Consider the following 24,045-nt stretch of genomic DNA (forward strand, 5'->3'; position numbering starts at 1 on the left):
TATATATATATATATATATATATATATATATATATATATATATATATATATCCGACAAGGTGCACCAAACTCAAGATAATATATATATATACACACACACACTCACTCTCACACACACACAAAAGATCTTCCCTGAGATTAAAAGTCTGCAGAAAATCTGTGATTGCAAACTCTTCAAGTATAAAGGGCATTAACATTTGTTATGCCCAGAATTGCTGGGTGTCAGCAATAAAGTTGTTGTTGTTGTTATTGTTATTATTATCTCCTCTTCACTACAATGTGAAGTCACAGTTCTTTAGCTAATGTTAACCTTCATAGGCAGTGAGTTCTTCCCCAAAACCTAGGATGTTGTAATGTATTGGCGTAGTATATGTGCGGATCCAAGCAGTTTATCCTTTTGCAATTGAATCATGGAAATTTTGTCCATGCACAGATTTTCTAAGGGCTGTTCAGGTTTTTGGGTGTGACAGCCAGTATGTTTATAGCCACTGGGACCATCACTATCAGCTTATGCCGTAAACTTTCAATTTTTATTTTCACACCGTAATACTTTGTGACCTTCTCTAAATCTTTGTCTTCTATTCTGCTATCTCTTGGTATGGCCACATCAATTACCCACACTTTCCTCTTTTCAGCCACAGTGAAATCTGGTGTATTGTAAGCCAAGACGATCTGTATTCAGAAATCCTGCAATATTTTAATTTGCTCAATTTTGACTACCTTTTCAACTTCTCCCCTAATTGCTGGAACATGACAAATTCTAGAGATGTTCCAGTGAATCATTTTGGCAACTGTGCTGTGTGTCATTATTTATAATAAATTCATGCAATCTTCTTGAACGAGCTGAGTATATGATCTATTGCAGCCATATACAGGTAGTCCTTGACTTATGACCACAGCTGAGCACAAAATTTCTGTTGCTAAGCAAGTGAGTTTGGCCCCATTTTATGATCCTTTTTGCCACAGTTGATAAGCAAATCATTGCAGTTGTTAAGTGAATCGTACGGTTGTTAAGTGATTCCAGCTTCCCCTATTGACTTTGCTTGTCGGAAGCAGACTGAGAAGATCGCAGATGGTGATCGCGTGACCCCAGGACAGTGCAGGTATCATAAATACATGCCAGTTGCCAAGCACCTGAATTTTGATCATGTGACCATGGGGATGCTACAATGGTCGTAAGTGTGAAAACCGATCATAAGTAACTTTTTTCAGTGCCGTTGTAAGTTCAAACAATCACTGAATGAATGGTTGTAAGTCAAGGACTGCCTGTAAATCAATTTGATAAATAGTTAACAAAAATCCTAAATGCCAAAATCAAGTTCTGTAGCAATACATGCATTGAGATAGTCTTTTCCAAGCTGGTGTCCTGAATTATGGCTGGACTCCAGTTTCCATACAGTCAAGATGGCCAATAGCCATTATAGCTTGGAATTATGTGAATTGTAGGCCACAAATCTGCTAACAAAGCAAACAAGCCTTATGGTTGTTGTTTCTAACAAAAGATCTGCAACTAAAGGGTGCCTTTGATTTAAAAAGATCCACTTTATTGGTAGTTTTACATGTGCTCTGCTATTTATAGATACAACAACAGATGGTTAAGACTTTGGATGAAATGTCTGCCAAATTGCCCTTTTTGCAATACAAGAAAAATTACTTCAGAAGCCTGCCAGCAACAGGTCTCAGCCAGCCAGAATTGTTGAAGAAGATAAAAGAGTACAGCACTTTAGGTATGATTTTGAGGATCTACTGGAATGGGAAAAAATCTGTTCCTTAACCAGTTCTGTGATTATAGATCTGGATATGAGAAAGATATGGTATTATCTGATAACCGATACAGAGGCCTTTAAGTGGATGTCAAAAAATTTACAATCTGATCTGCTTCCATTGTGCCATTGACTACCACCTCTGATCCTCCCAAATTATAATAAATATCCTTGGTTGGATAACTCTTTAATTGTGTCTGATATCTTCTGAAAGTGATCTATCATTGTTTTAAGTGCTTCAGAATGTAAAAATGGATTACCTTTCCTTGCCTTTCCCCTATGTTAGTTGTAAAAAGTAACCCTGTTAATTGCATGCTGAAGGTGTAGCTCAGGGGTCTTCAAACTTGGCCCTTTTATGACTTATGGACTTCAGGCACGCTGGCTGAGGAATTCTGGGAGCTGAAGTCCGAAGTCATAAAAGGGCCAAGTTTTGAAGACCCCTGGTGTAGCTGTTAGGTGTGCCCTGCAGAAATTTGCTCCCTAATTCCAGCTTCCAGCTCTAAACATGGCTGGGCATTCTACTCTTAACTGTAGTTAGAAGACTTAGTTAATTAACTAACTAATCTAGTTAATTAGAATTAGAACACAGAAAACCAGACTCTTGTTTCAACCAGTAATTGGCAAAGCTTTCAGAAATGTGTATGTGTTAAATTGGTTCACCTAGGATTAAGCTGCTGCTTTTGCAAATATAGGAAGCATCAGCATGACAAATTGACTGGTCATTACCAACTAAGATAATGCGGAACCAGAAGCAAAATATGGCTTTAATTTCCAAAAGAGCTTTCATGTGATGAGTCAGCATTTTTTCCCTGTATTCTTAGGTAACGTACATTGGGAAGACCGCAAAGTATCTGGGACCGTGTACAGTGGGGATGAGAAACTCGTTAATCTGCTTGTTAAGGTAATATAGCATGAAACTCTTGGAGAATTGCCTTATGTAATGTGTGTGTATAATTAAAAGCTGTATCAGTGCATTCCAGATGATTATTCATAGCAATTATATTCCATTGCAATCTAATAACTCTTGATGGCTTATAGGATACCAAATGTAGAAAAATAGTCAAACTTCCATGGTATGGCTAAAAATGCTGATAAAATAACAGTCATAAAACTCCAAGCCAAAATAAGGTACAAAACAATTGAAATGAAATACTAGAAAAGTAAATGAAAATAGAAACCATACTATATAGGGTTCAGTGGTCTCTAGTGTTATTTCCTTTCTAAGATTTATTCAAAGACTTAGTTTATTTTTACTAGAGCCAACAATAGATATAAATAAAATAGCAGTGCTGAATATTTAACTACTTTATATCTTTAGTGACATATGAATATAAACTGCATTTTCTTATCTGAAGTAGGTATGGGATACCAAAAAACCAGTCCCTCGTCATGAAAAGTAGTATAAGAACTAGAAATGGACCTTCATATAGTTTTGTGCCATTTACATTTTTTTAATAAAGATTTTATTTTTATTTTTTTGATAAACATATGTTAATTTTTCCAATCAACGAGTTGTCTGGAATTAGCTATGCTAATACATGTTCAATTCCTAATCCTTCATTCTTTCCTCTAGCCAACAATAAAATAAGTCCCAAGTTTGATAATAATCTGTATCTTCTTGATCTTTCAACCTCATAGTTAATCTGTCCATCTCTGCACATTCCAATATTTTCCTGATTATTTCTTCTTCTGATGGCAATCCTTCATTCTTCCAGTATTGTGCAAAAATTATTCTCGCTGCTGTGGTGATGTGTAAGATTAAATATAATTTCTGCTTTTTAATCTTTTCAGGCATAATACCTAGCAAAAAAAGTTCAGGTTTAAAATCAACTTGTTCACCCAATATTTTTTCTAACCACATATGTATCTTTCTCCAATAGGCCTTAGCCTTGCCACATGTCTACCAAATGTGATAGTACGTGCCTATGTTATGTTTACATTTCCAACATCTATCTGATATATTTTTAAACATTTTTGCTAATCTTGCTGGTGGCAGGTGCCATCTATAAAACATTTTATACAGATTTTCTTTATATGAAGTTGACATTGTTAGTTTGTAGTTTCTCTCCCATAACATTTGCCATTTTTCTAATTCTATATTATAGCCAAAGTTTTTTGCCCATCTTATCATTGTTTCTTTCACTTGTTCACTTTCCATATCCAAAATTAACAAAAAGTTATACATTTTCTTAATTAATTTCTCATCTGAGGTTAACAAAATCTTATCAAACACAGTTTGATCCTTGCCGTTTACATTTTTTAAGTTAATGTTTCATATCTTCAGATTGCTTAAAATAACGATCCTTGCATAAAATCTAGGATTAGGGATGATGAACTGCAGACCTCCAGATGCTGTTGGACTCCATCAACCCCATCAGATGAGTGTTGCTGTCTAACAATCACTGAAATGCTGCAGTTTTTCCTCACCCTAAAGTGCTTAAGTAACAGTGTATTGTTTCAGCTTTGTAATAGCAAGTAGCCTGCAGAAGAATCTGATGCAAAGATCCAGATAACATAAACGACCATTTTATTAAGATTTAGTTTCAGATGCTTATAATTTATGTCAACAAAATTTTGATGGGTTTTAAAATTTTAAAGAGGAAGACATTGGGAACTGGTTCTTTAAGTGGTGAAGGGTCAAAGAAGGAGAGCCCAGTTTTTCTGCTGGTTGATTCAAGGTCCTCTTAAAAAGAAGAAATAGGGGAGACATGAAAGCAGTATTACAGTATTTGAGGGCCTGCCACAAAGACAAGGGGGTCATGTTATTCTTCAAAGCACCAGAGGGCAAGACAAGAAACAATGGTTGGAAACTGAGCAAAGAGAGAAGCAACCTAGAATTAAGGAGAAACTTCCTGACAGTGAGGACAATTAACCAGTGGAACACCTTGCCCCCAGAAATCGTGGGCGCTCCATCACCGTAGATTTTTAAGAAGAAGCTAGACAGTCACTTGTCTGAGATGGTATAGGTTCTCCTGCTTGAGCAGGGGGCTGGACTAGAAGACCTCCAAAGTCCCTTCCAGCTCTGCTCTAGTCTACTCTAGTCTACTCTATTCTTCTTACTTCTTCCCCAGGAGTGCTTGGGACATATTAACAAGGGCAGCATCCCCATGATCATGTTATCAAAATTCAGACGTTTGACAACTGACTCATTTATGACAGTTGCAGTGTCCTGAAGTCATGTGATCACTTTTCGCGAAGTTCTGACAAGCAAAATCAATGGGGAAGCCAAGATTCACTTAACAACCAAGTTACTAACTTAACAACTGAAAAGTTTCACTTAACTGTGGAAATAAAGGTCGCAAAATGGGACAAAACTCATTAAACAACTGTCTTGCTTAGCAACAGAAATTTTGGACTCAGTTGTGATTGCAGGCCGAGGACTACCTGTAATTCTTTGTGAACTAAAAATGAAAAGAGGTTGCTGTATTCTGTATATAAGTGGACAATAACAGCTTTATGAAGAAAAAGGAGTTACAGAAGGAAGGAATGGAGGTGGCAGCATAGTTTCAAGGGACTATTTTTCTTCCTTCAAGGTTTATGAGGAATTTGCATGGAGTAATCCACTTCATCCAGATATATTCCCAGGAGTGAGGAAGATGGAAGCAGAGGTTGTGAGAATGGCTTGCACACTTTTTCATGGTGGACCTAATTCCTGTGGAACAGTAAGTAAGAGGACAAATGTCACCATAGTAACCTTGTCCACTTATCTTTAAGGCAGCTACAGCTTTTATATACATTTACATGTTAAACAATCCGTAGACATTTGCATATTTTCCAGGATTTGCTTTCAGAATATCCTCAAAAAAGTCTGGCTTTTGTATTCTGAGTTGGTTTAGCTGTGTGAATTAATTCATCATATAATGCACCGTGCTAGGCATAATAGAAACCTGCTCTTGGAAACATTCTCTAACAAACTGGTTGTGCACCATATTTCCGTCAAACTGTATTGCTGCAACTAAAGAATTGGCAAAAAGAATGCCAAAACATAAAGTTAACTTGATTGCTGTGAATATGCGGGAATGTTATTTGTTGTCTCTTCCAAGCTGCAAACTGCTGACCTAGTTAGTGTCCTTTTTCTAGAGAGAATTGACTTCTGGCAGCTGAAGTTTCTTTGCCAGTGTTTTCAGAAGTGGTTTGTCCTTGCCTCCTTCCTAGGGCTTTGAGAAAGTATCGGGCCCAAGGTCAATCAACTGGTTTTGGACTAAGGCAGGACTAGAACTCATAGTTTCCTGGTTTCTAGACAGATGCCTTAACCACTACACCAAATTATATACTTTAAAGCTAATGTTCAAAATGATTATGATATTTTTCCATTGAAATTCCCATTGATGCATTGTATTCTGCATCCATTTAATCATACAGACATTTTGACTTGTTCAGATTGTTCATTTGAAGTTTATAAATCTTGCCTAACAAATTATCTTTATTGCATGTTACAAGGCTTTCAAATTTGGTCAAACTGCTCAGTACAGTATTCCTTTGTTTTTGTGATCTTTTATTGCTGCAATGTTTATCTCAAGATTCTGAAACCAATTAAATCTAAAAGAGCACTATGTAGTAAGAGACTGAAGAGATGTTATCTTTGTCTTGTTATTCATAACATCTTGCAGTCTAACGACATTATCATTCACTGATCAATTTTTTTGTGCTTTCATCTTCATAAATGAGCCCAGACTGAGTGAGCAGGCAAAGATTAAGAAGATTCAGTCCCAGCAGAACTCTCATTCATATTCCCATCCTACAGATAATCTATATATACTTTCAGTGTAAAATATCTTGGAGTAAGCAAAATAGTGAGTAAAAAATAAAAGCTTGTCAGTGGCAAAAGTGACATGCATTTTAAATGAAAAGTTCAGGTCAAAATCTTACTTTACTCTGCCGTCGTAGTGTATCTAAGCTGTAGTCATCAATGTGCCAAAATTATAATAATATTATATAGTTTATTGAACTTGCCTGACTCAATGACTGGACAGCTCATAACTATCAAACAAGCAATTGCAATAAAATCAATAAATCATAGGATAAAGATAAACATGTAAGATTTAAGAGACTTACATGTTTATGTTGCAATTATCTGATTTCAAATAATATTGGCTTTCATAAGAGAAGATCCCACTCAGTTGTGTATCTGAGAGCAGAGCTAACTCATTGCAGAGATGAAAGTGTAGGACATGGCTCTCCGCTCTAGTTAAATCTGCTTTCTAGTTTATCATTTCTTCCTGTTCTCAGGAAATATACTTGTTCTTGATTTCCAGAAGGCTATTGATATTAATCTTTTACAGTGTCAGTAGCATGATTCCTTATAGCCATATAGCCTAAATATTGTTGCCCAAATTTTTGCTGGTCAAACTCAACTCCATTTGTCTTGGTCCTTGTAGCTATTCCCACGTGAACACTCATCTTTTGCTTTTCACTGACTCCTCTTGCCATATGGTTGCAGTTTGAACATGTGTTCACCCTGGTTTTCTGTATTCATCTCTTCCTAAATTGTTTTCCACCAAAGTGGAAAGCCAGTCCATCAACTTCGGTTGTTTTCTCTCATTATTCAATTTTCCATATTCCCATCTTCCCAGCTGGGTAATAACTCAAAAAGGAAGAATTCAAAATAATCTGATCAAGAATAATGCTGAGGAAAGAAATGAAAGAGACGCAGTGTTTTTCCCCCTGCCAATGGCTCTTGGACTTGACTTTTCCCTATTTGCAATTCTACATTTATAGAAGAACTTGTCTTGGGTAATGGCTTAAGTAGATACATGGAATTATGGTCTGAAACCATTGCTTACTCTTTGTGATAAATTTCCTCTAACAAGGGTCCTGCTCCAACAAAAATAAGGTCCACCATCTCAAGTCATCACTAGTGTCCACCGGAGTTTATGGGAATGATAATACCAATCATCTGAGGAGGCCCTCTGGAAAAGGCTGGTATAAAGATTACCAAGTTGTTTTCTTAAACCCAACAAAGCAACGTAACAGCATTTCATTGTACATGAAATGCTAACTATGCTGTAGGAGGGAAATGCCTTGTATTTTTTCTCCTTTCAAAGAAAGCCCACCTTTGTCTTTCAACAAGTACGCAATACTGTAGTGATCCAACATTTCACTCCATTGTTAGGAGAAGAATGTCAGCATTGGATTAATGGGATGTTGACTTTAGCAACATATTGTTTTGTGTTGGTATTTTCACAATGGTTGGGATTCTTCTGCTAACAATAAGTTAGGTAACATCAAATCATAATTGTACAAGATGATAACTTCTTAAGATTGGGAATGACGTGTTATTGTCTTGTTTCAACCATGCCGAAAAAATGAGACAGAAAAAGAGGGAAACAAAATAATGTGATTTTCATCTGAGTTTGATGGGGAATAAAGCTTTCTAAAACTATTTATATATGGAAATGGATCGATATAATTTTGCTCTTTCATGCTTATTGAATAATATTTGTGATGTTCAGCTCATAAGGCTGAAATTGAAAATCCATAACAATTTTGTAATATGTGTGACCATTCTTGGTTTTTTTATATACTATATATAGTATAGTATAGCTGCTCCCCATAAACTATAGGTGAATTTTTGGTCATTATATATAATTCAGTTCAAATCTTTATGTCAATAATTAACCAGCATAAAATACAAGCAAGAAAAATAATACTCTTTTCAATAATACCCCTGAAACTTACAAGAGATAAATGATAGCTAAAAACTAGAATTGCTAACACAACATTTTAAAAGGTTAAAATGTTAAAATATATCTTTTTCAGATATACTGTAAGTCTTTCTCAGAGCCAGACATGATATTCTGAGGTTTTTTCTTAATGGGAGATTTACCAATGTTCTCAATTGTTCTGTGTGAGAGCTTTTAGATTTATTTTTAATATATATACTAAGAATATAAGAAACTGAAGCCAGGACTTCCAGTTTGTCGCCACGGCCGCTGGAAGGCGAGCTCCGTCTTCCACATCCGATTTCGCACTGCTGTGGGACCCTGGAAAGGGTCGAAAGTCGCCCTGTAGGGCGACAAGCAAGGAGGGGATCCCCGCTTGATCGTGGGAGGGCAGTAGCCCTTCCACTCGATCCAGGGTAGCCCTCCAAATCGGCGGACGAAACACCGGCCATAGAAATATGACCCATCACTAGGCTGCAGACAGCCGAAGTCAAACTTACCACCAGACACCTATAAAGCAGCGTGGATGAGACTGGGTGAGATCTGAACCTCTCTTCAATTCTAATTATTTTTTTCCATCTGTATAAGTTGCCCAAAGTATTTTCCCCCCTTTGGAGAGAGTGAAGGGAAATTCTGTCCCACCCTCTAAAAACAGCGGCGACTGACTATCCAGGGGAGTTTAAAACGCTGAAAGAATAACTTGATTCTAACTGGATTTTTATCTTTCTAAAATCTGAGGACTAAAAGATTACTTATTCTTATTGAAGATAAAGAAGTAAAACTGAAAAAGGATTATAAAAATTTTGGACTTTAAAAAAACCAAAAGATTTAAACAGTGTGGGTGACATCTTGAGACTAAACCTGATAGTACAACTTGTTATTGTCTAAAAGAGACTTGGCTTGAAGCCCAGACTATAGATAAGACTTTTGCAACCTTGGCAGATATCAGCTGTGAGAAGCCCAGTGTGTTCTATACTCAGTGACAAAATTATTTTCATTCTCTGAGTGTAAAGCTTTTAATTTAACACACCGCTAAGAGAACATGGGTAAAGATCAGGAACAGATTCTTTTTATGTTGAAAGCAATTTATGAAACTATTCTTACACCTACTGATGAAATAAGAAGCTACAGAAAAGAACAAGATGTCAGCCTAGATATACGAACCCAAACTTTGATTATAACTAAAGAATCAACTACATAGAATATAATAGAAGAAGTGGAACAATAAAATACTATGATAGAAGATTCAACTGATCAACAAACACAGTTAACGGAAAACCCAGAAAAGGAACTGACAACACTGAAAATGGAAAAGACTTTCTATATAAACCAGAAGTAACCTGACGATCAAGAAGAAGAACAGACTGAAGGGAAAATAAACATTTCAGGACAAGTACGTCGAGATGGAAAAATAGAGAGACGATTTGTTAGCCCTTCCCAAAAAATTGCGACTGGATGGCCTCTTTTATCTCAAACAATATATATAATAACAGAGGGAGATCTATTTGATGACTTAAAAGCACAGATATGGAAGGCGAGTTGGCAAAGAAAGCAAGCTAGAATAAGGCTGAAGAAAATTGGGGTTTTGACTTATTAGTGAGGATTAAAATAGAACATACTCAGATAGACAAGGTGTGTACTTTGAATACAAGATTTTGTTATGAAATGAGATAAAACTTTGGTCATTTAAAACTTGGAAGTATAAATATCAAAAGTTAAGTTTGAATATTGATTTGTTCATAAAGGTTGAATGTAAAAGTAATTAAGATATATATAAGGTAAAAATCTATTGATAAATGTAATAAACATGTTTTTACTTAGCTGATATAATAAGAACTGTGCTAGCTTAAATATGAGATAATAGACATTAAAAGAAAAAGAGAGGAAGTATTTGATGTTGAAACAAGAGAAATTTTGGTTACTAAATTTAATACATTTGGAAATTAATAGAAAATAAGAATGTTATGCTGTATTATTAATTAGATGATGTAAGGTGGTGAAAAATAGAATATATTCAAATAGATAAGACGTGTATCCTGAATATTAGACTTTGTGATGAACTGTGATAAAGGAAACTTTGCTCACTTAAAACTTGAAATTATAAATATTAAATGTTAAATTTAAATATTAATGGGAAATTAAAATTGGGAAAAACTAATTAGGACATTGATTGTCTATAAAGACTGAATGTTAAAATAACCAGGATATGTATAAGCTAAAAATTATTGATAAATGTAAGAATGTTATTTTTATTTAATTGATGTAATAAGAATTGCATTAGTTTAAACATGAGATAGTAAATACTAAGGGGAAAAGAGAGAAAATATTTAATGTGGTGGTTTGAGACTTGTACTAAAGATACTTGTATGTCATTGAATTATTGATTAACTCAGCCGCCACGTTGCTTTTTAAATACTTAAATGTAAAATTAGAAAATCAATAGAACATTAAAAAAAGAAAAGAAACTGAAGCCACAAATGGATGTAAAAACAGGAGATGCCTGTCCATAGTCGTGTTACTCAACTACTCCCAAAGAGCTGCCACCTGAAGCTACACACGGAGCAAAACCTCTTCTTGTAGGTAAACTTTTCAATAAGGTGTCTTAGGATCAAAACATAGTCCTAGTGATGGGGACAAAAACTGGCCTGTTTATTGTCCAAAATTGATCTTGTCTCTATCTTCTATTTTGTTGTTCAAGGGGTGGGCATAAAGTTTGCTAAACAATACTCAGCAAACTTATTGATCAGTAGTTATCAAGATTACCCCTATCATTTCTTTTGAATATAGGCATTATAAAAGCAAACAACAACATGCAACTCATATGGGGCTCCCTTTATGTTTGGTCTGGAAACTGCAAGAAAATGGTCAGGTTGCACAGTATGGTGTGTAGCCATGAATGTGTTGCATTTTGTTGGAGTAGTTGCCACTTACCTACCTAGCGAGTTTCAAGTTTTTGGTTTTGTCATACCAGGCACTCAAACTTAACTTCTCCCAAGCTTTTCCTCCCACCTAACCACTTCTCCTAATTGCAGACCTACTGCAGGCATCAGGATTTTTCCTCTCCAAGGATCAAAAGTTAGCCCTTCCCGAATCCAGAACTGTTTCAAAACCTAATATTTCATCTTGAATTTCCTCCTGATTCCTAACTCAGCATTCAGACTGAACTTCTCCTGACCCCCAAGCCATGTGTCTGCCACCAGCATCAGGACCAAAAATTGGTCCTTCCCCAAAGAGAATCGGGAACCATTATATAAATATAAAAAAAACCAATATAAAATTCCTGAACATCCTGCCCTCTATTTGTTTTGCATGCAGAATGAGCTCTGATTTCCCCCTCGTGTTCTAAATACATAAATAAGTGCTGAAGAATATTTAACATCAAGTGGTTTGGCAGCCAAGAGAGTTACAATGAGAATGTTTCATGATTTCCGGATTGATAGTAGTTGTATTAGTAGCAGAATGACTAATATGATATCACAAGTGCCTCAAGAATTGGAAATTGGTACCGCCAGTGAAAAGAAAGTAAGGTTCATGGACTTTGTGTATGATGCTGAATGTAGCCCAACCAGAGAAAGAGGGAGAAAATAGACAAAAAGGGACTTTTTATTCCTCTTTTTAAGGATATAGAGTACCATTTTCTCCATTCAGTTTTAAGACATACCTGCTATAGATCACCTCTCTCTTTAGGGTTCTCACTGATTTTTGATATGTTGTGTTAAAGCAACTTTCCCTGTCTGTCTTTTTTTGCTTATACATTGAATTTTCCTTTTAATCTGGGTGTTAGTTGAAAGAATCAGACATCTGTGTTTGAAAAAAACTGTCAGCTACTCATGAGTCAACCAGCATTGGCTGGATGCCCAGCGTCCTGCAATAAACAGCAGAAATGTCTTGTGAGAGTGATTCATGTTCTCCCAAGTAGGTGATAAGTCATTTGCAAAACAAAAGGTTTTTTTTAGCAAGCATTAGAAAGGGTCTTGACTCCTGGAGAAAGAAGATTCAATTTATTTCAAAACTTGGGATAATTTTTATCGATGGTTAGAAATACGCTAGAATACAATCAGAACTTAAAATTGAATTGAATTCTAAAACTGAATAGAATAAATTATAGACTCTTAATTAAGTGTTATTTCTTAGATTATTAATAATAGCTTTATTATCAGTGATTTTAAATATTAATGGTGATGACTAGAATTTGTTGATATGTTATTAAGTATGAATAATTATTTAGAGGAATTTTACTTACCTATCTAATTTTAGTTATATGATTATAGTTAACTTTATCTTTATAATTGTTTAATATTATACAAATTATCTTTATTTAATATTTAGATCTGGACGGTAGCTTGTTTGTTAAACCTTGGGATTATTATGGGGGTTATCCCATTATTGTACCTACCCTTTTCCTACCCCAAATTCCTATTCCCATTCCCCTTATACCCGTATTGACCCTATCTTTCCTTACCTATATAAAACCCAATAAAATATTTATATATATAAAAAAAGAAAGGGTCTTGACTCCTGTTTTATATCAAGCCTCAATTTCCTTGGCCTAATAATGTGCCTACCTTGTTGCCTAGCAACCAAGGTGGTTTAAAGAAAAAAATCAGATGCTTAATAAAATAACTGTAATGGACTTTTCCTTCCTGGTTAAGTAGTGACTTAAGATGAATATTTTGAGCTTTAAAATACCAAATTCTGCCTTCTGCCCAGATATATGGTTTATATCTAAACCAGGTACTGTGATATTGTCTTGATTACTGTATCTATCTATCTATCTATCTATCTATCTATCTATCTATCTATCTATCTATCTATCTATCTATCTATCTATCTATCTATCTATCTATCCATCCATCCATCCATCCATCCATCCATCCATCCATCCATCCATCCATCCATCCATCCATCCATCCATTTCTTCAGGAGTTCAGGGCTGTACAGTTAGCACTTTCTGTTCTTATTTTCCCCTAAACCAACAGCCTTGTGAGGCAGAATGGCTGAGGGTGTCCTTAAAACTGAAAATGTTGTCAGTTCAATTCCTTAACTATTACAGTTCACTGGCTCTCAATATTTGTCTATTGAATCAGTCTAGCAACAAGAAGAAAACCATGCTTAACATGCAGTATTTAAATGCAGCTTCGGTTTGAATTAGAAGAGATCTTAGAATACAAGATGACTTTTGTTGAGATTTATTAAGATTGCTGTAGCATGTAAAGATCCAAGATTTCCATAGATATACTCTACACTGGTGCTTACTGCTCAGTTTGGCAACTTTAAGATGGGTGGACTTCCAATTCTCAGAATTTCCTAGCCAGCATGCTGGGAGTTGAAGTCCATACCTCTTAAAGTCCCCAACTGGGAAAAACGCAGGTGAGAAAGTTTGTTGTGTTTTTTTTTAAAAAAATAGAAATTAACAAAGTGTGTGTTCTATTATCTCGTTCTCATGTGACCATTTGGTTATATGAGGTGTTTTTATTTCCTTTGTTATAGATGACATCTGGTGGAACAGAGAGCATCCTGCTGGCCTGTAAAGCCTACAGAGATTTGGCTTATGAAAAAGGAATAAAATATCCAGAAATGTATGTAACTCTTGTCTCTCTCTGGCTGTCATAGTGGACTTACTATGATAGGAACTAGTTTTATTCTTAAATAGCATACTCCTTTGCTCTTTTTTCTGGCTTGACCTCAAGAAGACAGAAACAGAAACAAATTATTATAACCAAGACTTTAAAACAAGCCAATTGGAAGGCATAGATTATGAAGACTGACTTGTCTCAAACCACCGTTAAGTTTAGTGACAATTTAAGGTTGGAAAGTACCCGGAGCTATAGAGAAGTGAAAGCATTTCTGTCTCCTTGTAATGCCATGCAAAAAAAGCGAAGTGAGGAATGCATGAATTTAAGCAGATACTAAATTCTTTTCCATTTTTTCTGTCACCGTAAATCTGGCTCTTAAATTTGCATTAGTTTACTTTCGTAGAAATAAATAATTTCAGATGGGCAAAGTCTTTTTGAGGCAGTTACTATAAATCTACAGAACTGCTTTGTGTGCCTTTGAATAGGAGATCATTTTGCTATAAAATATTGTGTGCTGCTTTGGAAACTTTCGATTTTCAAAGCTGGTTTCTAATTCTCTGAAGACTACTCTCTTGAGAATCTCAATACAGTGAACTAGTTATGAAATTCTTTGCATTCAGTGTTTTTTCTGGGAGTGCTGATAACAGGTTTGTGACATCAGTTGTGTATTTCAATTGATGTGATTGTCATGTAGATTCCGAAAATGTAGGCAAACTCATAATATCCTTAGAGATGAACCCAAGTATTCTCTATTTATATTTTATTTATACAAAATGTTTATGCTGCCATATGCCTTATAGGTTTATAGTACAACAACGGCAATCTACAATTTATCAAATGATCCAATAATAACCAGATAATCAGATTTAAAAATTCCAAAGACAAATATTTATACTGATTTAATTAGAGAAAGGTCAACAATTATATTTTTTAGTGACTGGAAAACCATTATGGGCTTGTTGCTGGAAAAAAAACTAACTTGTGATTTATGGGTTTGACAATTAGAAAGAGTAGTTTATGGAAAGAAGGAGACTGTGATGTAACCCTAGAGAGGAATGGTAAAATATAAAATGCATTTATAACCGCTGATAATAGGAAGCCATTTCCTTACAATTGTTTCTATTTTTTCTTTTTCTCCTCTATTTTTTCTCTTCTTTCTCTTTTTTTTCTTACTGTGTACTACATTTTTCTATTTACTTTCAATATCCATATTTTTTTATTTTTTTAAATGTCTTTAATAAACATAATAAGACAGCTTATCATCACCATTAGTGTGCATAATCATGCCGATTAAAAAAAAAGTCTTAAGTGCCTTCTTAAAGTCCACGGTTTCAGAGTACCATATACCCTAGGAACCAAGCAGGAGTCTCCAACCTTTTCAGTTTGTCAATCTCTTAAAAAGTTTCAAATTGTTCATTAATTCTGAAACATTTATGAAAATGGATATTACAAATAAGAAATACAGTACTATAAATAAGAACAGCAGCAATGGAGCTTTGTGGGTTGATACTGACCACTTTGAGGAATCCTGCTCCAAAGCATGAAAGAAGCCACAGAGAAAGAATGTACTTAGAACTGGGGAATTATTAATGTCTGGATATTATTTTGTGTTTCTGTTGGCTTTTCCTTTCAAGAGTTACCTTACTAAACTTAAAAATGGCATATCTCTGCTATGATTTTTCTTATTGACCCTAGCCTGCAATATATAACATTTGCAATGCACTGGTTTCAAAAGTAATTTTATTAAAAGTTACAATTACAAAGTTAAAAACTAATACAAGCTAAAAAACTGAAAGAATAAAGAGAAAAAAAAACAAAGTGCAAAAAATAGAATGAAAAAAAAAAAGAATACAGTAAAAAAAATGACTTCCCCCTTCATTTAACAATATAAACAATTATAGGAACTGTTCATCTTCTCTTAAATAATCTCTTCTACCCACATTCCATCTCTTATCTATAAACTCATTGTTAAAGTTTAGCAGAGATAACAATTTATCAGTTTAAATCTTGATCAAATAAACCAACTTTACATTCCTTTCTTTTACTTTTAAGAATCTTGATCTTTAATCCCTGATTTCAATTTTCTCAATCACATTGTGGGTAGTAGCTAGTACTCATCTCTGAAATAAATACTCTTGTCAGTTTTAATTTGCATTCTCAAAGGAAGATCATTTGGGTAATTACTTAGTTTTTTGTTATTGTATATGAGTAGCTGACACAGGAGAAATTCATTTTATGCTGAAATAGAAAAGCAATGTCATAAAAATACAATAATACCCATGAGCATGCCATCTATATATCTTAAGAGTTACAAGATGCCTACAATTTTTGGTCCTCAACACAACAGTTGAAATAATACCAACTGTTTGGGTGTTTCTCTTTGTTTTATTATTGTCCATTTTTCAATTTGCCACAACAATAATATAGATGGGCAAATATTAGTCTGAAGCTTTCTCTGGATTCACCCCAAGATTTAGTTATATCCAGGAGTTCTGTTTGTTATCTCATTTTAGTGACTTCTTTCACCAAAATTTAACGTTAGCAAACCTAGTAAATGTAGTTTACAATTAGCAAACTCTTGCCAGGAAATCTTGAATGGGAAAACTCTAGCTTTTGCTGCAGATAGACAGGGTGAAATCTGCAGTGTTTTAGAATGCTAGAACGCTGAAGATAATGGGCATTATTGTCCAATGCAGACTGAAGGAATCGTATTAGGAAAGGTGACTCTTGATTTGAAAACTTATCTTGCCTGTTGGTTCCATCAATAATATCATTAAAGATGTAGCTTAAAGATTAAAGGTAGAAAGATGGAGCTGATCTTGCAGATTCAACTTACGTTGTTCGGCCTATGGGATGTGCCTATTTATTTTGATTTTCCTCTCTCCATTAGTCTCATCCCTATCAGTCTATTTTTGGTTCAGAAAAGAAAGGAAAGGTATTTGGTAAGGTGTGCTACCAATTTTTCCTGAAATGTATTATTTTCATTGTTTTGTTTTTTAGGCTGGTGCCAGTAAGTGCCCATGCAGCATTTGACAAGGCTGCCCATTATTTCAGGATTAAGATTGTGCGTATTTCGTTGACCGAATCGATGCAGGTGGATGTGAAGGTACCCCTGGCATTTCCAGATGTTTCCAATACACTGAGTTGAACAGAGTGATGGAACCTTTGAGAGAGGCGGGTGGGTGGCAGGAAGTAAATTAATACAAGGAATTCTTCAGATGACTCAGTTTTAATCCCTTGATTTGTACACAAGTATTATTGATTCCTAATGACTTTGTCCTGATTTTTTAGGCAATGAAGAAAGCCATTACCAAGAATACAGCCATGTTGGTCTGTTCAGCCCCACAATTTCCTCATGGAAGTATTGACCCCATTGAAGAAGTAGCAAAGGTAATACTTTTGCATTGATACAAAGCTGCTGCAATTGCGACCACAACTCAGCCCAAATTGTTAAGTGAGTTTGCACCCCATTTTACAACCTTTTTTTGTCACAGCTGTTAAGTAAATCACTGCAGCTGTTAAGTGAATCATATGGCGGTTAACCGATTCTGGCTTCCCCCATTGACTTTGTTTGTCAGAAACCAGTTGGGAAGGTATAAATGGTAACGGCATGATCCTGGGACAATCCAACGGTCATAAATACATGCCACTTGACAAGTGCCCAAATTTTGATCACGTGACCATAGGGATGCTGCAACAATCTCAACTGCGAAAACTGGTCATAACTCACTTTTTTCAGTGTTGTTGTAATTTCAGACGGTCGCTCAAGAAATGGCTGTATTCTTGCCAGGTAGTTGGCATCACTGTTTCATGGCTGTTGTGCCCTGCCATGTTAATTTTGCTATGGCTTGGGGTTTTACTGTTCATTTCCAAAAATGTCCCCCTGCTATAGGGCAGCATCTAAATCACTGAATGGATACCCATCTTGAAGAGATAAAATACCAATTCTGGCTATCTTTGCATCACTGTAATTGTATATGAGAACGTATTACTTCTAAAAAGGTTTGGATGTAGGATGTATATGTTGGTGAACCATTTTTGCCTTATTTGGATTTATGATCTGTTAATGAAAGGGACCCCATCAATTATTTGAGTTTGGATTCCAGATGTATCCAGGAATCAGACTGAACTTTAGAAGAAAGACCATAACTTAGTGATAACTACACACATGTACAAAATTCCATCTGAAATGTTTGCTAGTTCAGGACAGATTTTTCCAAAGATATCATGGTAACTACTGCCAAGGGTCTAGATCAGCTTCACATTGCATCCTGTATTCCATATGGTTAATATGGTTAATCAGCTAATCAATAAAGTTATACTATAATGTATTCCATATACTGGACATTCAGTTGAAGTAGCAATAATCCAGATTTTGTCACTGAAAATAACCATGAAAAAATTAGGTATGAGAGAAGTGTTTTTTTCCCCCCCTCAAATTTACAGGAATGGTCTGTTAATGTAGATCTGCTGGTAAATGATTTTATTCACAGGAAGAAATATTTCACTTCAATAATTTCCAGCAGGAAGAGCTGTTAGCCATTGCCAAAAGCCAGAGCCATGGTAATTCACAATTTAAGGTGATGGCATTGAACAGTTTTTCTAGATAATACCTGAACTTTCCTAAATACAGGTAATCCTTTGACTTACTATCATTCATTTAGTGACCATTCCAAGTTAGAATGGCAGTGAAAAAAGTGAGCGATGACCGTTTTTCACACTTACGAACATTGTGGTCATGTGATCAAAATTTCAGACGTTTGGCAACTGGCATGTATTTATGACGGTTGCAGTGTCCCGGGCTTGTGTGATCATCTTTCGCGACCTTCTGACAAGCAAAGTCAGTGGGGAAGCCAGATTCACTTAACAGCCATGTTACTATTTTAACAGCTGTGGCAAGAAAAGGGGTTAAATGGGGCAAAACTCACTTAATTGTCTCGCTTAGCAACAAATTTTGGGCTCAGTTGTGGTCGAAAGCCAAGAACTATTTGTAAAGAATATGTTTATCAGTCTCCAAGCTCTACTAGTATTTCACTTTTGCGACCTAAGAAGAAAATGATCTAAGTTCTTTTCCTGTCTTGATGCAGCTTGCACTGAAATACGATGTTCCCTTACATGTGGATGCCTGCCTGGGAGGTTTTCTCATTGTCTTCATGGAGAAGGCTGGGTATCCTTTACAGCAGCATTTTGATTTCCGAGTGAAAGGAGTCACGAGCATTTCTGCAGATACGCATAAGGTGTGTCAAGGAAGACTTGTATGAGCTTCTGATGGGAGTTGCTTTGAAACTGCGCTAAGCTGGATCAGGCATATTTCCTCTAGATCAGGGGTAGTCAACCTTGGCTCTTTTATGACTCGTGGACTTCAATTCCCAGAATTCCTGAGCCAGCACAGCTGGCTCAGGAATTCTGGGAGTTGAAGTCCACGAGTCATAAAAGAGCCAAGGTTGACTACCCCTGCTCTAGATTGTTTCCAAAGCAGTATCATTTTTAAAAATCATTTCTTCATTTGATTTATATAGGCCCCCATCTCATTTGTATGTGACTCTAGGGAGAATATCTATGGAAGATTCTCGATCATCCAGGCCATTGTTGTCCCAAAGGTGCATTTTCCAAAGGCAACTGGACTTTCTTGTTTGTTTGTTTTTCTTTTGATAATATTTTGTTTCTCTTCAAGAAGCTTCTTCGGTTAGAATTTTTAGTTAGAACTGAAGAAGCATCTTGGATGAGAAGTGAAATGTTTTCAAACAAAAAAAAAACCCAAGAAAGTTCAGCTGCCTTTTGGAAAAAGCACCTTTGGGCGACTGCAGGCAGCTTAAACAATAAAATAAATGAAATACACAACAAAAAAAACAGAGAATAAATATATCATTGCAGTTTGTATAAAACTGGAACCCTAAACCAAAGTACATCAGTGAGAACGATTCCTGTTGAAACATCAAATACTAGTTTGCTATTGAGTATCTAGGATTGTTCCACCTTTGGAACAAAGTACCATTTGTTTTCATGACTTTACTCTTCCAAAGAGGAATTATTTGGAAAAATTCTGAATACCTCTTAATTAAAAAAGCAGTGGCAAGACTTCCCCAACAGTGGTAACAGCACATCTCTATTTGGTAAATCGATAGAGAATGATTAACTTAGCAAATCTTCTAATTCCTGTAAAAGGGGTCTTGAATCTGTTAACGTTGATTTTTGTGGGTGATTATTTGCAACTTGAATATTGTCCCACTCTTTGCAGTATGGCTATGCTCCAAAGGGCTCCTCTGTGATACTGTACAGTGATAAGAAATACCGGCATCACCAATTCTTCATTGCTCCTGATTGGCAAGGAGGAATTTACCCCTCGCCCACTATTGCTGGTTCCAGACCTGGATGCCTTATTGCAGCTTGCTGGGCTACCATGGTGTACTTAGGGGAACAAGGTTATGTGGAAGCCACCAAGAAGATCATCTCAACTACACGGTTTATCGTATCTGAGTATGTATATGATTTCCATTTATTCTCTATATTTTATGCTGCTCTTCCTTCTTTCTGGGTGCCCATTTCAGCATTCTTCAGCATTCTACAGTTTGTACTTTTGCAAGCATTAAATAGGAGCGGGTTCTTAGTTATCATCCATATATGATACTCTCACGCAGTGGTGGGTCACACAAAGCAATTAGTATATTAAGATGATGTGCATGGATAGAAATTATGCAAGGCAAACAGTAATATTAAGCTACTGGATTTTTGGGGGGGGGGGAGAGGAAATAGTGCTGAAAAACCAGCCCTTTTTTGACCACGGAAAAAGATGACTCTTTACATGGCTCTCTGTTGGTGGATAGCAGAGAGAAGAGGCCGTATTGACTGAAATAATAGAAATTAGATATGTGCAGTTCGGAAGACTTTCATGCTTCCTCCTTCTTTTTTCAAGACATCTTTCTTACTCAGAAGGAAGATGAGATTTGGAATATCTCTCAACAAAGCTCCATGAAATAATACTTTAATTAAAAGTGGAATTTCTTTTTAATCAAATATCAACTAATGAATGATGTCTGCTAGGGGATTATATGGTACATTTGGACAGGACTGGCCAGTATGGTGGCTCAGCAGTTAAGATGCTGGGCTTGTCGGCTTGGAAAGCTGACAGCCCAGGTTTGAGACCCAAGTGCCACAAGATGGGGTGAGCTCCCATTCTCGCTCCAGCCTAGCAATTCGAAATCATGCAAATGCAATTATATAAATAGCTACCGCTTTGGCGTTCCGTGACATCACTTCCACCACAAGTCCGCAGAAACATCTTTGAACAGTGCTAGCTCAATGGCCTCGTAGAGATGAGCATCACCCCCTATTATTACCAAAGACTACAGGAGTAAAATCCGCAGGGACTCCTTTACCTTTACTTGGACAGGACTACACACACTGTGAGACTAATATTGTGGTATTCACTTTCGGTTGTGTAATCAGATAACTCTATCTTAATAGATAAGAGCCAACATTTTTAGGGAAGGGTCACTGCCATCACCCTAGATTGGCATCACTACAAATGTCACATAAAGCAATATTTGATGAACCCCTTAATAAACTTTCTACAGAGATTCATCTTCTGTTGGAAATAAAATTGCCCTCATCTTTAGATGTCACTGTTATTTCAGAAAAGTGCAAATATCTATTGAGATTTTGTCTGGTCATATTTTTTAGAGACTTCACGGAGATCTGTGGCCTTCCAGATACATTTGGTAATTAAAATTACCAAATTGCAGCAGCCCCAGTTAGCATAGCCAATAAGGAAGGATGTTAGGTGTTTGTAGTTCAGGAAACATCTGAAGGTTCGTGCTGGGTATCTTTTGGATAAACAACTTTCAGGTCGAGTTTTACACAAAGAATGCATAACCTCTTGTGTTTCTTGGGATTCTGAGCATTTTGAATTGCAATTAACATCCTGTTCCTCAAGGCTTATTTGGATAGGATTAAGAAATACTGCTTTGTGATTCTCGGTGTTCTTTCTTTGTATATATTCAGAAGATGTAGCTAGGAACCTGCTGCTATGCTATGGGATGGGTACTCTGAGTTCCATTTCTTTTTCCCTCTATGCGGTTTTTAACATATCTGGATCAATTATCCACATATTCCCTTTTTTCTGATATAATCGAAATGGGTTTAGAAGCACTTTTGCCATGGAAGTTAAGTAAAAAAAAAGGAAGAAAAACTTCTGAACTGCTTAAAACCAGAGAAGGGAATTCGTGACTTGGAGAAGACAATTGGATCTCAGATTAAATTATGAGATCACATTCTGCACTCAGATGTGGCCACTGCAATTAATTGTGATCTCTTTTGTTGAAAACTCCTCATTTAAAGTCAAGTTGTTTTATAAAGTAATATTTCATGTTGCTTTGGACAATGTATTGTTTCCCTGTTCTGTGGATACATACCAGAACACAGGTTTAGGCACATATTGTGTGTGGAAACAAAAGTCTTCATCCTGGTTCATCCAAACAGGGGACAAATAAGCAACATGGCGACTGCTTTAGAAAGAAGGTTGCAGTTTATTGAAGAGCCAGACAGATGGTTCTTGCAGGAAAGACTAGAGAAAAGAAGGGTAGTAGGTTTTTATACCCTCTCTAGCCTTTTGTTTGGAATAGTTTCCTGTTCCTGTGGCATGAACTTTGAGGATATTTCCTGTGTCACGTATTCTGACCTGAGTTTAGGTGTGCCTCTCTGGCCTTTGTGAGTTAATCCTATCATGTCCTGTCTCAGGTGGGGTATGCAGATTTTAGGTCTCTTTGTCTTCTTGATCTCCTAGCTGGGGCCTTTCTGATGGTTTACATTTGCATTTGTATAGAGCTGGCTTCTGCTTGGGACAGAGACTTGGTGGCAGGGTTGGTTTCTGCTTTTTAAAATACTTTTGAGGAAATATATTTTTTCTGCCCTTTTAATATTTCCTTCTCTGGGGAGCTGACTTCCCACATGTGTAAAGAAAGAAAGAAAATAACAACAACAACAACAACAACAACAATAATAAAACAACCACTTTATCCTCAACCCCGCAATTCTCTCTGTTTAGAATAACTGATTCCTGGATTAAAAAGAGACACGGGCTAAAATTACAACTTTTGATAATGGCTTTTAAGCAACATAAATTACAGCATTAAATGTAACTAGAGGACCATAGACTAGATGGAACACATTTTTAACATGTTTCTCTTTAAGGTTGCAGAAAATTGAGCACATCAGTATCATGGGCAAACCAGAGGTTTCTGTCTTTGCTTTCAAGTCTGATTCATTTGACATTTACCGATTGTCAACCCTGTTAATAGCCAAAGGATGGAATCTTAATATTTTACAGTACCCTCGAAGGTGAGTTTCTGGTATTTTTTTTCTCCATCACTTTCAGGTGGGGAAGGCAGAAGCACTGGTCAAGCACCTAAAATTCTCTCTTGGATTGAGCAGATTCATGGCGGATTTAGACCACTTGTCCCCCAGTGGCCAATCATAAGTCTATGGAAACCCACAAGGAGGAGTTCAAGATAAAACTTCCATATTTTGTTGCATTTCAGTAGCTGGAATTCAGTGATAAATTGCTTCTGATCTCGAGCTCATACACATCTGTCAAACATATATATCTTCAAGAGCCGTAATCTGCCATAATCTGTCTTAATTTTTTATAATATATATATCCATAAAAAGTATTTTTTAATATACTTTCAAGAGATTATGCTTATTCCAAGATATTTGGAGATGTTTTATATACAATTTGGGATTCCATTCTTTGGGATTTGGGATTCAGTTGTAGCCTAATTTCTTTTTTTCTGGAATGTGAATTCTATTAAAAAGTATGGTTTCAGGTCTACAAATCCAAAGATCACACCACATGTTCACTCAGTATTTGTGTAAGTTGCTAACTAAGTTGATTGATACTATCTTATTAGCACTAGAATATACAATTTCTCAAATTTTCTTTCAAATGAGGGAATAGAAGGGGAACTCAGAAAATTTGCAGACAACACCAAGGTGGCAGGAGTAGCCAACACCCCAGAAGATAGACTCAAGATCCAGATTTCAACA

General features: G+C 36.0%; 1 protein-coding gene across 1 annotated transcript in view; it reads left to right on the forward strand.

Moving 5' to 3' along the window:
• Positions 1–24,045, forward strand: part of SGPL1 (sphingosine-1-phosphate lyase 1) — a 54,850-nt gene that overhangs the window by 24,110 nt on the left and 6,695 nt on the right. The window contains exons 4-12 of the mRNA XM_015821231.1: positions 1,580–1,727; positions 2,585–2,664; positions 5,297–5,425; positions 13,916–14,004; positions 17,002–17,107; positions 17,293–17,391; positions 19,089–19,238; positions 20,240–20,478; positions 23,191–23,337. Of these exons, the coding sequence (XP_015676717.1) occupies positions 1,580–1,727; positions 2,585–2,664; positions 5,297–5,425; positions 13,916–14,004; positions 17,002–17,107; positions 17,293–17,391; positions 19,089–19,238; positions 20,240–20,478; positions 23,191–23,337 (1,187 nt within the window). The remainder of the gene's footprint in view (positions 1–1,579; positions 1,728–2,584; positions 2,665–5,296; positions 5,426–13,915; positions 14,005–17,001; positions 17,108–17,292; positions 17,392–19,088; positions 19,239–20,239; positions 20,479–23,190; positions 23,338–24,045) is intronic.

This window comes from Protobothrops mucrosquamatus, unplaced genomic scaffold (assembly GCF_001527695.2).
Source record: "Protobothrops mucrosquamatus isolate PMUCROS unplaced genomic scaffold, P.Mucros_1.0 scaffold1282, whole genome shotgun sequence".
Lineage (NCBI taxonomy): Eukaryota > Metazoa > Chordata > Lepidosauria > Squamata > Viperidae > Protobothrops > Protobothrops mucrosquamatus.